Source organism: Phascolarctos cinereus, unplaced genomic scaffold (genome assembly GCF_003287225.1).
Source record: "Phascolarctos cinereus isolate Bilbo 61053 unplaced genomic scaffold, phaCin_HiC Scaffold_4;HRSCAF=312, whole genome shotgun sequence".
In the NCBI taxonomy this organism is placed as follows: domain Eukaryota; kingdom Metazoa; phylum Chordata; class Mammalia; order Diprotodontia; family Phascolarctidae; genus Phascolarctos; species Phascolarctos cinereus.
This window is the reverse complement of record NW_027555847.1, coordinates 662,436,931-662,451,288: the sequence shown is the minus strand read 5'-3', so window position 1 is coordinate 662,451,288 and position 14,358 is coordinate 662,436,931. Positions and strand designations below refer to the sequence as shown.

The window sequence follows — 14,358 nt, the reverse complement described above, 5'->3', positions numbered from 1 at the left end:
TTGGGAAAGACTTCCTGTAGAAGGTAGAATTATAGTTCAGACTTGAAGGAAGCCAGGGAAGCCAGGAGGTAGAGATGAGGAGGGAGCCATTTCTAGGTATGGAGGATAGCTATAGAAAATGCCTGGAATGGAGAGAGATGGAGTTATCTTGTTTGTGGACAAGCTAGGCAGCCAATGTCACTGGATCACAGAATATATGGAGAGGAATAAGGTGTAGAAAGACTGGAAAGATAGAAAGGGCTAGGTTATAAAGGGCTTTGAATGCACAGTGCATTTTGTGTTTATTCCTGGAGGTGAGAGAGCCACTAAAGTTTACTGAGTGAGGGGTGGGGGCAACGTGAGCAGAAATGCAATTTAAGAAAATCACTTCAGTGACTGAATAGAGCACGGACTGGGATTGGGAGAAGCTTGAGGCAGGCAGACCCACCATGAAGCTATTGCAATAATCTAGGTGTGAGGTAATGAGGGCCTGGACCAGGGTTTTGGCAGTGTCAGAGGAGAGAAGGGAGCATATTCAAGAGATTTTGCAAAGATGAAATCAATATACTTCGGCAAAAGTTTGGATACTGGGGGTGAGAGAGTGAGAATTTCATGATAACTCCTAAGCTGTGAGTATGAGGGACTGGGAGGATGGGTGTTGCTTTCTACAGAAACAGGGAAGGTAGGAGGTAGAGGGGGAAAGATAATAAATTCTGTTTTGGACATAATCGAGTTTAAGAGGTCTGCTGGATATACAGCTCGAGATGTCTGCAAGGCAGTTGGAAATGTTGAAGGTGGTTGGGATAGCATAGGTAGATGATCTTAGAATCATTAGCATAGAGATGGTAATTAAATCCATGGCAGCTGATGAAATCACCTAGTGAAGAAGTATAGAGGAAGAAGAGAAGGACCCTGAAGGACACCTCTGGTTAGGGGCCGTGATCTGGAAGAGGCTCGAGGAAAGGAGACAAGAAGCAATCAGGTGGGTAGGAGGAGAACCAGGAGAGAGTGGCATTCCAAAAACCTAGTGAGAAGAGCATATCATTGGTAACTTTGGAGAACCAAATGAGTTGAACGATGAGGTTGGAAGTCAGATTATAAGAGAATGAGTGAGAAAGTTGAGACACCCATTGTAAGATGGCCTTTTCAAGGACCTGAGATACGAAGGGCAGAAGAGATATACGATGATATTTAGCAGGGATGAGAGCATCAAGGGAGGGTTTTTTTTTTCAAGATGGAAGAGACACAGACATGGAGTTGGATGGATTCCCTGGATTTGGAGTCAGAGAGGCTGTAACTCCAGACTCGGTTAGTTCCTGTTATGACATGTGAGAGACACAGTGACTCAGGGAGCAAAGATTCTTCAGTCATCTTTTACCCGCCATACTGTGTGACTTTGAGGCAAATCATATCAAACTGTCTGGACCCTGGTTTCCCCATCTATAAAACCGGGGTTAAGACAGAATGATTTCTAAGGTCCCTTCCAGTGCTAGTTTGAGAAAAAGTCTGGTGTAGTTTATAGAGTGCTGGAATTGAAGCTGGCAAGACATGGGTTAAAATTTTGACCAAGCCATTCCTAGCTGTGTGACCTTTCTGAGCCTCAGTTTCCTTATCTGAAAAATGGGAATAGTTAACACCTACCTCACCAGCTATGTCCTTGAACAAGTCATTTAAACTTATATAAGCTTTACCCCCAAAATGGAGATAATAATCGCATCTGCTTCTTGTGAGGTTCTTGTGAGGATCAAATAAATGCTTTATCAACCTTGGAGCTATATAATAAGAGGTAGTTTTTCTATAGCACTGTAAGGTTTTTAACACACTTTACAAATATTGTTTGAGTCTCACAATGACTCTAAGAGATAAGAATTATAATTATTATCTCCATTTTACAGATGAGGAAACTGAGGCAGAGGCCAAATGACTTGTCTAAGATGTGACTTGTCACATCTAGTAAGTGTCCGAGGTTGGATTTGAACTCAGTTCTTCTTGACATGAATCTAGGGCTCTGTCCACTGTGCCAGTTACCTTCTATCCATAATTTTGAGTTATTCTATGAATCTTTCTAGCCCACCAGCCCCTCATGTTTGCTTCTTTTAAAGTGACCACTTTCCTCTCGGCTTCCGTGTGGCCAAGAAGCTAGTATATCACAAGGTGCGCCAGGATCTGGGCCTTGATCGCTGTCTCCAGTTTCTGAGCTTGGGCTCTGGCCTCTCCAAAGAAATCCAGGACTTCTTCCTCAGCTATAACATTATCCTGATGCCGATATATGGGATGACAGAGTGCACGGGACCTCATTCTGTCTCTTACCAGAAAGAATTCAAGCTATATAGGTATTTAGGTTATGACTGGGAATCAGGGGCCGCTTTGACCTCCCAGGTCAAACCTAGGGGAGGTAATAGGAGAGACAGGAACCAAGTGTGTGTGTGGGTAGGAGTGGGGGGGTGGGTGGAGGCTGGTGGTGGTGTTCTGACCCGAGGATGGCCCCAGAGGCTGGATGGAAGGAAAAGAGGCAGCCTCTCTTTCTTCTCCTCTCCCTAAGCAATCGGGGGTTGAGAATGACCATCCAGAGGGTAAGACATGTTAGGGGAAACAGGGAAAAGAAAGGAGGGTTATAAGAAAACAATGAATACTGGAGGAGAGCGTTTGCCAAGTCACTTTTTCCTTTGTTCCAATGAAGTACCTGCTAACTGCAGAAGACTGTCCTTTACACGATGGGAAAGACAGGGCTGGGAAAGACATAGTTCCTGATATTTTGGAGCTGGTGGTCTAGTAGGGAGGGGACCCAAACACAAGGAAGGATAACAATGCCCAGGCTTTAGCTATAGGGTCATCCAAGGAAGAACTGATCACCAACTGGTGTGTGTATGTGATGGGGTGGGGAGGGTAATCGTAAGTGGAGCCTTGAAGGTGGGGTAGTCTTTCAGCCGACCTGCAATTGGTTTAAGGTCTGTGAAAATGACAAGGGTTTTTGGTCATGGGCAAAGAAATTGTATGAATATATTTTATGATAAACCTATGAGTCTTAGGTGGGATAATGGTAGTGAAAGTGTTTCTGAAGAGTATGAAGTCCTGCCCAGAAAGGCTTGGTTGGAGGGCTATCTGACTCAGTTTCCTGATGTATAAAATGGGGAGAATACTATCTAACCTATCTCTTAGGGTCGTGTGAGGATTAAATGAGATATCTGTAAAGCTTTTTGCAAACCTTGAAGCACTGTATAAATGCTAGGTATTATTGTTATTATTAGCCTTTCACAATATTGCAATTGTTATTGCAGTTCTTAATAATACTGTAAAAACTTTTAACAAACTGCAGCCTTTACAACTGTTGAGTACCCTTTCCTCCTAATTATGTTCTTTTCTGGGCTTAAATGACACCTCTCTTGTGGTTTTCTTCTCTGTCTGCCCACTCCTCAACATCTGAATCATTCTCCAACAGTGGATGCACCCCAAGACCACTCTCTTTCTACACAGACATCTCATTGGTGCTCCCATCAAGTAGCATGAGTTTCACGACCTAGGCAGATCAGTCCAAGACGTGTATAGACAGTCCTAATTTTCCTCCCAGGCTCGAGGCTCTTATCACCAATTGCCTCTTGGACATTTTAAATGGGACATCCCATAGGCCACCACTCTGGTACAGGCCCTCATCCCCTAACACCTAGACAATGGCGATGGCCTGCTGGTGGGTCTACCTGCCTCAAATCTCTTCCCCACTCCAGTCCATTCTCCATTCAGCTGTCAGAGTGATCTTCCTAAAGAGCAGGTCTGACCGGTGAATTACAAGGGCTCCCTATGACCTATAGGTTCACCTATAAACTCTTCTGCTTTGCATTTACATTTTGCCTCTTCCTACTTTTAAGCCTTATTATATTGCTCCCTTTCCCCCTAGTTTCTCTCCTTCAAAACTTAAGATCAAATGCTTCCTTCTATGTGAAGCCTTTCCTGACTCCCTTAGCCTCCCTCCTCCTTCCAAAAATTGCTTTGTATGATTGTTAATACATTCTGCATGTGCATGTTGTCTTCCTTGATAGAATGTAATTCTTTGAGGGCAGGGACTCTTTTACTTTTGTCTTTGTACCCTCAGTACCTAACAAAGTACCCAGTACTAGTGGGTGCCTAATAAAAGCTCACTGATTGATTGGGTGTTTTTAGGTGAGAGGGGCTTAGACTAAGTTATATCTGAAGTTCCTCCCAACTCTTGTCGTCTGTGTTTTCAGGCATCTTTTAGCCCCTAAAGTCTTGTGGGAAGGCTATATACCCAATCTCCAAGTTGCTTTCAAGTAATCCCATTTGATCCTCTATAACCAGAACCTTCCCCTCACATCTGGGGAGGCTGACACATGCAGCATTCCATCCCCAGCATCCATGTCTTTGTCCAGGCCTAGAAAGCCACCCTTCACCTCTGCCTGTTGGAACTCCTTTCCTCAAGGCTCAGCACCAGCTTAGGTACCATCTCCTACCTGACATCTGTGTTTATTTTCCCAGTGGTTAGAACTGCCCCTATTTTCCTTGTAATTTCTTTGTATTTATCTTGTGCATGTTTTGCATTTAATTACCTGTATGCCTATCATTTCCTTCCAGTAGATGGGTCCTCTGAGGACCTGAGGAATTCTACCAGGGTGAAAACAAAGGGCAGAATAAGCTCCTTGAGGGTTTGGGAGGGGCAGGGAATATGCATTTATTAAGCACTTACTGTGTGCTTGGCACTGTATTAAGTATTTTACAAATCATCTTATTTGGTCCTCATGACAACCCTAAGAGGTAGGTGCTATTATTACCCCAATTTACAGCTGAGAAAAATGAGGCAGACAGAGGTTAAGTGACCTGCCCAGGGTCACAAAGATACTAAATATCTGACGTTTGCTTTGGACTCATGTCTTCAGGCTTCATGCCTAGCCCTCCATCCAAGGCTGTGACAGGGACTTTTGTCTTTGTATCATCCTCAATGCAACAACATGTAAATACCTGCTATACATAAGGTATTGTGCTGGGTGCTGGAGATACAGAGAAAATCCTTTGAAGGGCTCATTTTCTACAAAGGTGATACAGAATATTCTAGACATACACACGTGAATACAATCCAGTCTTAGGAGGGATAGCTAACAGCTGGGAATGAGGTCAAGAAAAGCCTTGTGTAGTAGGCGGCCAGGCAGAAGCAAAGTCGGTGGTGGCGGGAGGCAGAATACCACTGAAGAGCAGGAGTCAGCAGTACAGAGTGGAATTAATATGGATCAGTACAGGAAAGGTAGGTGGGAGCCAGCATGGTGAGGGGCTTAAAGGTTCCTGAGTAGAGGGGGATGATGACATGATTAGCTGTCTCTTGGGAATATTAATTTGTGTTCAGCTGCGTGAATGATGAATTGGAGAGGGGGGAGACCCAAAACAGAGAGCCTAGTGAAGGTGTGCTGAATTGTGGTGAAGGTGCGAAAAGGCTTATTTAGGCTCAGTGCAGAGGAGAAATTAGGTTTGTAATGCTTAAAGCTATCCCAAAGGGGAATGGGCTGACCCAGAAGTGTTCCTCCTCAATGGAGATTTTCTAGCAAAGAAGGGTGACTTTTAAGGATGAGTAGGACTAGACGGGACCTCTGAGGACCTGAGGGATTTTATCATCGTGTGAGGTGAAAGACAAAGGTCAGGGACAGGGAGAAAGTTAGGAACTAAAATCACCTCTCCCTGCTGGCACGAGACTGATGCCAAACCCTAGTTGCGTTATCATCTGAGGAAATCCTCAGCCGGTCCATGTGGATGGTTTGGAAGGAGGGGCCTTTGTTACTGTTCTCTTGTCTCTCCTCAGCTGTGGGAAGGCAATCGCGGGCTCCCACAACCTGGTCCGGAATACAGACCAAGAAGACATAGGCGAATTCTACCTCTGGGGCAGACACCTTTCCATGGGCTACCTGAACAATGAATATAAGACAAAAAAGGCCTTTGACCAAAAAGGCTGGCTGCACACTGGAGACCTGGGCACCTTGGATAACGAGGGCTTTATCCACATCATTGGCAGGATAGAAGGTAACAGGGGGAGACACGCTGGCCGGCTTTCTGTCCACAGCTTCCTTCTTCCTGACTTAATGACTTGTGAATGAAGGAAAGGGAAAACGTTTATTAAGCTTTTAACTATGTGCCAGGCAATCTGCTTAGTGCTGCTAGGGCAGTCTTGGCCCTAAAGGAATTTCTATTCTTTTAGGGGAAGAAAAGACGGATGGGGGAGTGGTGGCCTGGGTGGGCTGTTTTGGTCAGAGAAGTCATGAGATGATGGGTGGAGTTACAGGGCAATGAACTGCCCAGGGATGGTAACATTGACTGGTTACTTTTCCCACATTAGAGCAGAAGAGTCATCCTGGTGTGAGGATGGTGGGAATAAGTGTTTCTATGGTACCTGCTATGTGCCGTGCACTTTTGCAAACACGATTTCATTTGATCCTCCTCACAACCCTGAGAGGAGGTGCTAGTTTATCTCCACGTCACAGTTGAGGAAACTAAGGCAAACTGAGGTTAAAGTGACTTGCCCCAGTGTCGCACAGCTAGGAAGTGTCTGAAGTCACATTTGAACTCGGGTCTTCTGCCTCCAGGCACAGTGTTCCATCCTCTTTGCCACCAGCTAGCCGCCAGCTAGATTCTGGATGATAAGTTACAAAACCCAGAAACCAGGAGCTGGAGAGCCAGTTTGGAGGTGAACAACAGCTTGAAGATCTTCTTACTCACAGGATCATGAACTTCGAATAGAAGGAACCTCTGAAATCATCTAGAGCTTATTTTCTAGAGCAGGCACCAGGAAAGGTAGATGACTTCCTTGAAGTCATGCTGTTAATAAGCAGGCGAGCTGGAATTCAAATTCAGCTTTGCCAATCTCAATCCTCAGCTATTCCCCCTCTACCTCACCCCAGCATATGACCTGCCAGAGGTGAAGTAACTGCCAGGTGCCAAACCCGATGGCTTTGGATCAACTGGTGATTGTTCATCGAAACTGAAAACAAATTAATTCTGCAATTGAATTCACCTGGCCCCACATACGTGGCTTCCCACTGCTGCGGCCCTTCGCAGAATACTTGAATTCCTCTAACCTGATTAGTCCAACATTCATTTTACAGAAGGGGAAAATGAGGTCCAAGAGAAGGAAAAAGACTTGCCCAAGGTCAAACTGAGTTGATGGCAGAACCAGGGCTAGGGTTCAAAGTTTCCTCACTTCCTGCTCAGAACATTGCCTCATAGGATGTGAAAAGATCATAACAATTCACGTTTGCAAAGCACGTGATGAAATGCTCTCCCCTCCTCACCCTGTGTAAAAAGTACTATTTCCATTTTATCGACAAGGCCTAGAGAAACAAAGTGAATAGCCCCAGCTCACATCTAGGAAGTGGACTCAACCACAGATTTTTTTTTTGGCTCTAAGAGCAGCATTTTTTCTACTACTCTACACTACCTCCAGGATGATAATGACAAAATCAACATGAAAGTACTTTACAAAACCAGGAGTTTGGTAAAATGGGAATCGCTCTGCAAAATGTAAAGGGCTCTGTGAAATGTGGGTTGCTCTGTAAATCGTCAAGTGTTCTGTAAACGGTCAGGTGCTCTGTATAATGAACTGCTCTGTAGACTACAAAGCACTGGGGGAATATAAATTAATTTCTGTCTTGAAGAATGTAGTTGCTTTGTTAACAAAACTTTCTGCTGTGTCCTAAAAGCTTTTTTTTTGTACTGTTTCAGAAGTCATCATTACCAATCAAGGGGAAAAAATCTTTCCTGTCCCAATGGAGAATATGCTGAAGGAGAATATCCCCATTATCCACCATGCTATCATCGTGGGAAACCAAGCCAAATTCCTGAGTGTACTGCTGACACTAAAGGTCTTTTGCTTTATTAATTGGCCTTTTTGAGATATTGGGTAGGGGTGGTGGTGATATCCTTACTGAGCCCTCCACTCTTCTGTGGGGACACAGTATACCTAAAATCCACAGTCAGCCAAAGCAATGACACTCGTATCTATACCCTGCCACCTTAAGTGTCCTGCCCAGGTTCTGACCCACGGATGTGAACCTGCCATTCCCAAAACAGGGCAGAAACTTGTGGCACCCAAGTTGGCAGTCAGCATTCAGTGACTACCTCTACTGTGCTGAGGGCTCAGGGGCTACAAAGAAACGTAGACTCAGTCCATACTCTCAGGTGGCTTACATTCTATAGCCTGAGAGACCAGATAAACACCAAAAGAAAGAATCCCTCCCTAGATGTTTTCAAAGCACAGTTCAAATAGCTCCTCCTACACCAGGTCTTTCCGACCACTAACGCTTCTATTTGCTAGTGCCCCTCCTCGAAATTACATAATTTGTGTTTACTGTATTTACTTATTTCACCTGCAAGAGGGCACATTGGGCAGCAGAGGGGAAAAGACCAGCCTTGGAGTTAGGATGACTCCCGTTGGTGGCCACCATCCCCCTCTGATGCATGCTGGCTGTGTAATCCTGGGATGTTCACTGATCTGAATTGGTAGAGGCATTTTCCTTACTGGGGGTTCACCTATACTAATGAAATCACAGGTCTGGTCCACTTACTTATACAGGGCATCCCAAAAGTCTTAGTGCAGGTTTTGTAGGGTGTTTTTTTTTTAATGGCTTACAACAACACTGAGGCTCTTGTGATACTTTGTATATATACATTGGTTTCCCTTGATAGACCAGTTCCTTGAGGGTAGGGACTGCTTTTATTTTTGTATCACCAGAGAACTAGGGCACTATCTGGCACATTGAACACAAGACACTCCATCCATCTCCTAACTCCATGGCTTCCCTGATCTCTTTTGGCTAAAATCCCACCTTCTCCAAGAAGCCTTTCCCAATCACCCTTAATGCTAATGATTTTTCTCTGTTACATCTCTCCAGCTCATTCTGTCTATAGCTTCTTTGTACCTAGTCATTTGCCTGTTATCTCCCCCTCATTGTATGCCCAAAATCTAGTTGTCACATAGTAAGCACTCATTAAATACCTGCTGACTAACTAGTTTGCTGAGTACCAGGGAAATAGTGTAGGCAGTGAGTTCAATAGAAGCGATTCTTGGGGAGCAGCTTCTTTGTGGGGGTGGGGGGAACCTAGCTAGTTACTTTGACCCATCTACAGACAGAGGAGTCCTTGGCTTTAGGGCAAATCTTTGGCATCATATCCAAGGTGAGGGATGGGGACATGTCATGATTGGGGTGGGGGAGAGGTGTGTGGGAGGGGAAGCATTTATTGCCAGTGAATCTGGGTGATTTCTCCCACAGTGTGAGATCAGTTCGGACACAGGTGAGCCTCATAACATGCTGACGCAAGAAGTCATCAATTTTTGCCGAAAGAACAATAGTAAGTCAGTCAAAGTGACAGACATCACGAATAACCAAGACCCCATCATTGATGCCATAATACAGAAAGGCATTGATGCAATCAACGAGCAACCTGAACATGAGAATCACAAGATCCTCAAATGGAAAGTCTTAGAGAAGGACTTCTCAATTATGGGTGGAGAACTAGGTAGGTGGGGCTACTGACCTTCATCTGGAAACCCTGAGTGGGGAACTTTAGGATCTTGGAATATCAGAGCTGGAAGGCACCTTAGAATGCACATGCTAGAGCTGGAAAGGAACTTAGAATATAAACTGTCAGGGCCAAATGGGTCCTTGGAATATAAGACTCGCAGAGCTAGAAGGAATCTTCGGTTCTCCCACTCCACCCCCCCCTTTACAGTTCTGGGGGAAACTGAGGCCAGAAAGAAGAAAAACTGACAATATATTCAATAAATCACTGTCAGAGCAAGAGTTTCTGCCTCCTGACCTCTGGGCTCTTTCTTCCAGACCACAGGCACTGGGTCAGTGAGGAAGAGTGGAATTCTGGGTAAAGTCTGAGCAGCTTGATTCTTAAAGATTAATCGGCATTATTGATATTTTCTCCATCAACTTAAGTCTAGATAACCAAGAAAACAACAAGTAAATCCCCCAAGTTGCAGTATTTGAGATTCCCAAAATGTACACGCTCCCATTGAAAATTTCACTGTGGAGGCTGGCTTTAGCACACCCACCCCTTGGTCCTTCCCTACCTTGCTTTTTACTTAGTAATGTTGGGGGTCTTGGGCCCCTTAAAATCCTCCAGATGTGCCCTGTACACTGGATACACATCCCAGTTAGAAGCGCCCTTAGCATTTAGTCCAAGCCTTTCTTTTTATGAACGAGCAAATTGAGGTCCAGAGTTGGAATGAGTTTGCCTGTAGTCCCACTGTGAGCAACAGAGCCAAGATTCAAACACAGGTCCTCTGGACTTGGGGAAGGTGCAAAAGAGCCTGGCATGTAGGCAGCGAACATGGTAAGGGACCCATTTGGTCAGAGCTCAGGGTTCAGACAGGTAAATGGGCAACAAAGGTAGTGATGTAGGGAGGGGTGATGGAAAGAGGAACGGATGGCTTGAAGTCAGGACTGGGTTCAAATCCTGTCACTTATTCATGGGACATTGGGCAGGTCACTTAAATTCTCTGGGCCTCTGTTTCATCAAAGGGAAAATGAGGGGGAGCTCCAGGTCTATAACTCTATGAATACAACTCTTGCAAAATTACGTAGGTCAGTCTCTGTTTAGTCCTGTCCTTCAAGAAAATCTTACCTGGTCCTAGGTTTAAATAATGGGATGTAATTGAAAGAGCCCTGGGCTAGGAACCAGCACCCCTTGGCTGGAGGCCTGCATGACATGGAGCATTCCCTCTCTCTAGGTAGGGTAACACTTGCACTGCCTTCCCTCCCAGCGCTTTGTAAAATCTAGGGTGCTTGGATAACGTAATCTACGATCCTTCTGAAGGCTTTTCAAGCACAGATAGAGCAAAAATAAAACACCAACCAATTTTCAGCATCTCTGCCTTCTCATCAGGGAGTTTTCACAAACATTGACACATCTGACTTAGAGCCATGTGAGCATTCCCTCTACTGGTGCAGCTCACAACCTGTCCATGCCTTCTTAGCTCCTGGAATGTCTGTCCGTGCCCTACCTAACAGCGCCCCTGCTGGCTCTGCCCCTGTGCTACCCCTTTTCCGCTGCACTAGTGAGGTACGTACGCAGCCCACCTTGTCTCCCTTGTGATTCATTCATATTCTTGCTGATGCTACCTCCCACATACAGGTGTCCTTGGTAACTAGCAGCAGCCTGTTGAGATTGCCTAGGTGTCCTATTCTTCTTGGGTCCCCTTGCAGGGGTGATTGCTCTGACACTCTGGTGTCCCAGGATTTAGTCAGACGTCACAACTAGAACAGTAGCAGCAGGAGGCCATACTTCTTTGGTCCTTTCAAGTTTACAAAATGGTGAGGAAGGTGATGCAAGAATTATTGCCCCCATTTTATAGAAAAGCCGAGATTTAAAGACGTTGCAAGAGCCCTGGATTTGGAATCTTGGCTCAGAGATTCCTCGGCTGTGACAGGGAATGTTTCTCTCCCTCTGCATCTTAGTCTGCATCTCTGCAAAATGAGGGGTGTGGATTTGGTCTCGTAGCTCCAAATTCTCTGAAGGGAAAGGGTGTGCCTAAGATCACTCAGATGAAGAGCTGGAATTCAAATATAGGTCTTCTGATTCCAATTCCTTGGGACTCTTTCCCCCTAAGCCAGCTCCTCATATGGTAGGATTATGTGTCTTGGTCTCTCTCTCACCCCCAGAAGCTTGAGAGCGTGCACCATAAGGGACTTTTATCTTTGCCCTTTCTGTCTTTAAATGACCCAGCACCCAAGCCGGAGGGACCTCAGCTTTGATGGGATGGCTCATTATCTTCTCTCCCTCAGGTCGACCTCGAAGATGCGACGGTCGCACATCACCAGAAAGTATCAAATGATGATCGCCAGTTTCTATATCTAGCTCTGTAGTCTGGGTGTCCAGGTTGCCACCGACCATGGAAGGCTGCCTTTTTTACCACCTGCACGTGGTTCCATGAAGAATGTAACCATCCTGAATTTGGCACGGTGTTTAACTCCTTCTCTTGAACTGGTTTTAAAATAAAATTCCACCACCCACAGATCAGGGAAGCCTTTGTCCTGGTTTTGACCTAGCCCAGGATGGCAATATTTGGTCTCCATAACCAAAGAAATGGTGATCATTTACCTTGCTCGTTCAAAGGAACAATGATATCCACATGGGATCTCCCTCCATCCGGACAGGTTCAAGTGCCCCCATCCTGTGTAATCCTGGTGTATGTCTTTCCATAAATCCTCCTGAGAGGATACACCCTGCTCTACTGCACACTTTTCTCTGGGGTTTCTGATATTTGGGGGAGCTTCTCTCTCATTACACTTCTGGACCATCTCCTTTTAGTCATACCTGCCACTTTTATGATTTTGGTGAAAGCACCTTTTCTTACCCCCTGTATTTACCTGCTGACTCATTTCATAGATGCAAGACAACATATGAAAGTAATGAACAAAAACGCGGAGTGAATGTTAACCTACTTATTGCCCCCATAGAGCAAACTTTAAAGGGTGGAGACTGAAGTCACAAATGCAGGATGTTGACCAACCTGAATGACATCTTAATTTTCTTTGTGGCTTTTTTGCTACCCTCAACTCTGGGACTAAGCAGATTTTTAAAAGTCTCATGAATCAAAGTTCTAGTACACGAGGAGATGCCCATTTCCATGCATTTTAATTATAAATTTGCCCCAGGCGATAAATTTTTTTCAGCCATTGTAACTCTTGAAGACTGTCCACCATACCCCCAAATTGTAGAATTACACAAACCCAGAACTCCAGAAGCCTTCCAGCCCAATGCATATTTGAATGAGCAACTGTGAACAAACGGTCATTTAACCTATACCTGAAGACCCCAGTGAGGGCAAATCCAGGACCGCTTCTTATTAGGAAGTTGTTCCCTAATCTGTAAAGCCAAAATCTACCTCCTTGCAAATTTCAATCACTGTGACGTACTGATGAAGAGTATTCATACTGACAAAACGATGCATCTGTGAAGTGTGAGATACTTTGTGCACATGTAACAACATGATTTTAATACCTTTCCCTCAAGGACCCCCATGAATCAGTAGTCTGGGACTCTTCCCTGAGCTGGCACTTCCCCCCCCAAAAAAACCCAAAAACAAAAAGGGGAGGACCCAAAGGGGCAGACTATGAGGTAATGACTAAGGACTCAAAACATTAATAACTGACCACAGCACTTTTCTGCTCAGGTCTGAGACTGGAGTCAGGCAGTGTGGACTCCAAACCTCGTGGTCCCTGTGAGGGCTTAAGAGCTAGCTTCCATTCCTGGAAATGGAATCAGTACAGAATAAGTCCCTTTTTGTCTCCGAGCCTTAGTTTCCTCATCTGTAAAATAAGGGGGCCTTTAAGATCCCTCCCAATTCCAAATCTATGATTATTTAAAGCATTTTATTTTATCTAGTGAGTGATGGGAAAGTCTGGTTTCTTCCAAAGCAGATGAAATCCTCTCAACCTTTATCTCACTACCTTTTCCTTGGGGCCAGATCAGCTTATCCAGGATATTTTAACAGGGTCAGAAGACAGGTAAGTCAGGAGAACTCTATAGACACAGAACACCTGAATTTTCTCCAAGCATCTATTACAGTTTCTCATGCTATCCTTGTGGACAAGATAGGAAGGTTTTGAGTTAGATAAGACTACAGCTAAGTGCATTCAGAAAGTGATGGAATGCCTAGTCACTGAGAACAGGATCTACAACTGGAAGGAGTACGCACACTAACAAAATCCTAGATTTTTTAAAGCCACGGGCTATGAAGGTGAAGGTGGAGGAAGTCCATCCTGGTCCTTACGGAGTCAAGTGCTCCCAAGGATGGAAAGAGCTGGGCTGGCGAACTGTAGCAATACATTTAAACAACACCCTCAGTGCTTACTGACCGCTATTTTTCTTACTTTATGGATAGCGAACATGTGGATGAACACCGACTATTACATAAAGCTGCAGAGACAGATTATTTTGCTTGAATGTAAGGAAAACGCTCCTTAACGAGAGTGTGCAGAAGTGCAATGAGAGGTAGTGGAGTCTTCAAGCAGAGGCCAAGTGACAACTTACTGGGCAGTTTCCTGAGGGAATCACCTCGTTGGAGTAGATGCCTTCTGAGATCTCTCCTAGCTCACGTTCTGTGCTTTTGTCCTGATTCTTTCATGATGCCGACCTTCCCGATTCCTCTTATTGCAGTGCTTCTGGTCTTCCTAGTAGTCTGCTCACAAATTCTTTGAGGACAGTCTCTTTGTAAAGATTGTGGGGGAAGGAGAAGCAAGCTTGGATCCTTCTTCCCACGTGAAGGTCAGTCTCATGAGCTAAGGTGAGGCCAAACTCTTCCTGCTCCTTGTCAGGACTGATGATTCTGACACCAGTAACCCAAGACTTGCCTTTGGACATTTCCCCAGGCCCCCCCCC

General features: G+C 45.0%; 1 protein-coding gene across 4 annotated transcripts in view; it reads left to right on the top strand.

The window, feature by feature from the left end:
• The window catches only part of LOC110197491 (long-chain-fatty-acid--CoA ligase ACSBG2-like), an 87,443-nt gene extending 75,427 nt beyond the window's left edge, over positions 1 to 12,016 (top strand). Inside the window, exons 10-14 of one of the 4 annotated variants that reach the window (XM_020971468.2) lie at positions 2,082 to 2,312; positions 5,777 to 5,994; positions 7,690 to 7,829; positions 9,237 to 9,487; positions 11,760 to 12,016. In XM_020971468.2, the coding sequence (XP_020827127.1) occupies positions 2,082 to 2,312; positions 5,777 to 5,994; positions 7,690 to 7,829; positions 9,237 to 9,487; positions 11,760 to 11,832 (913 nt within the window). In that variant the 3' untranslated portion in view covers positions 11,833 to 12,016. Of the gene's footprint in view, positions 1 to 2,081; positions 2,313 to 5,776; positions 5,995 to 7,689; positions 7,830 to 9,236; positions 9,488 to 10,860 lie in introns of all 4 variants that reach the window. The other 3 variants (XM_078153970.1, XM_078153972.1, XM_078153971.1) reach the window with 3 other exon arrangements.
• Positions 12,017 to 14,358: the final 2,342 nt, after the last annotated feature.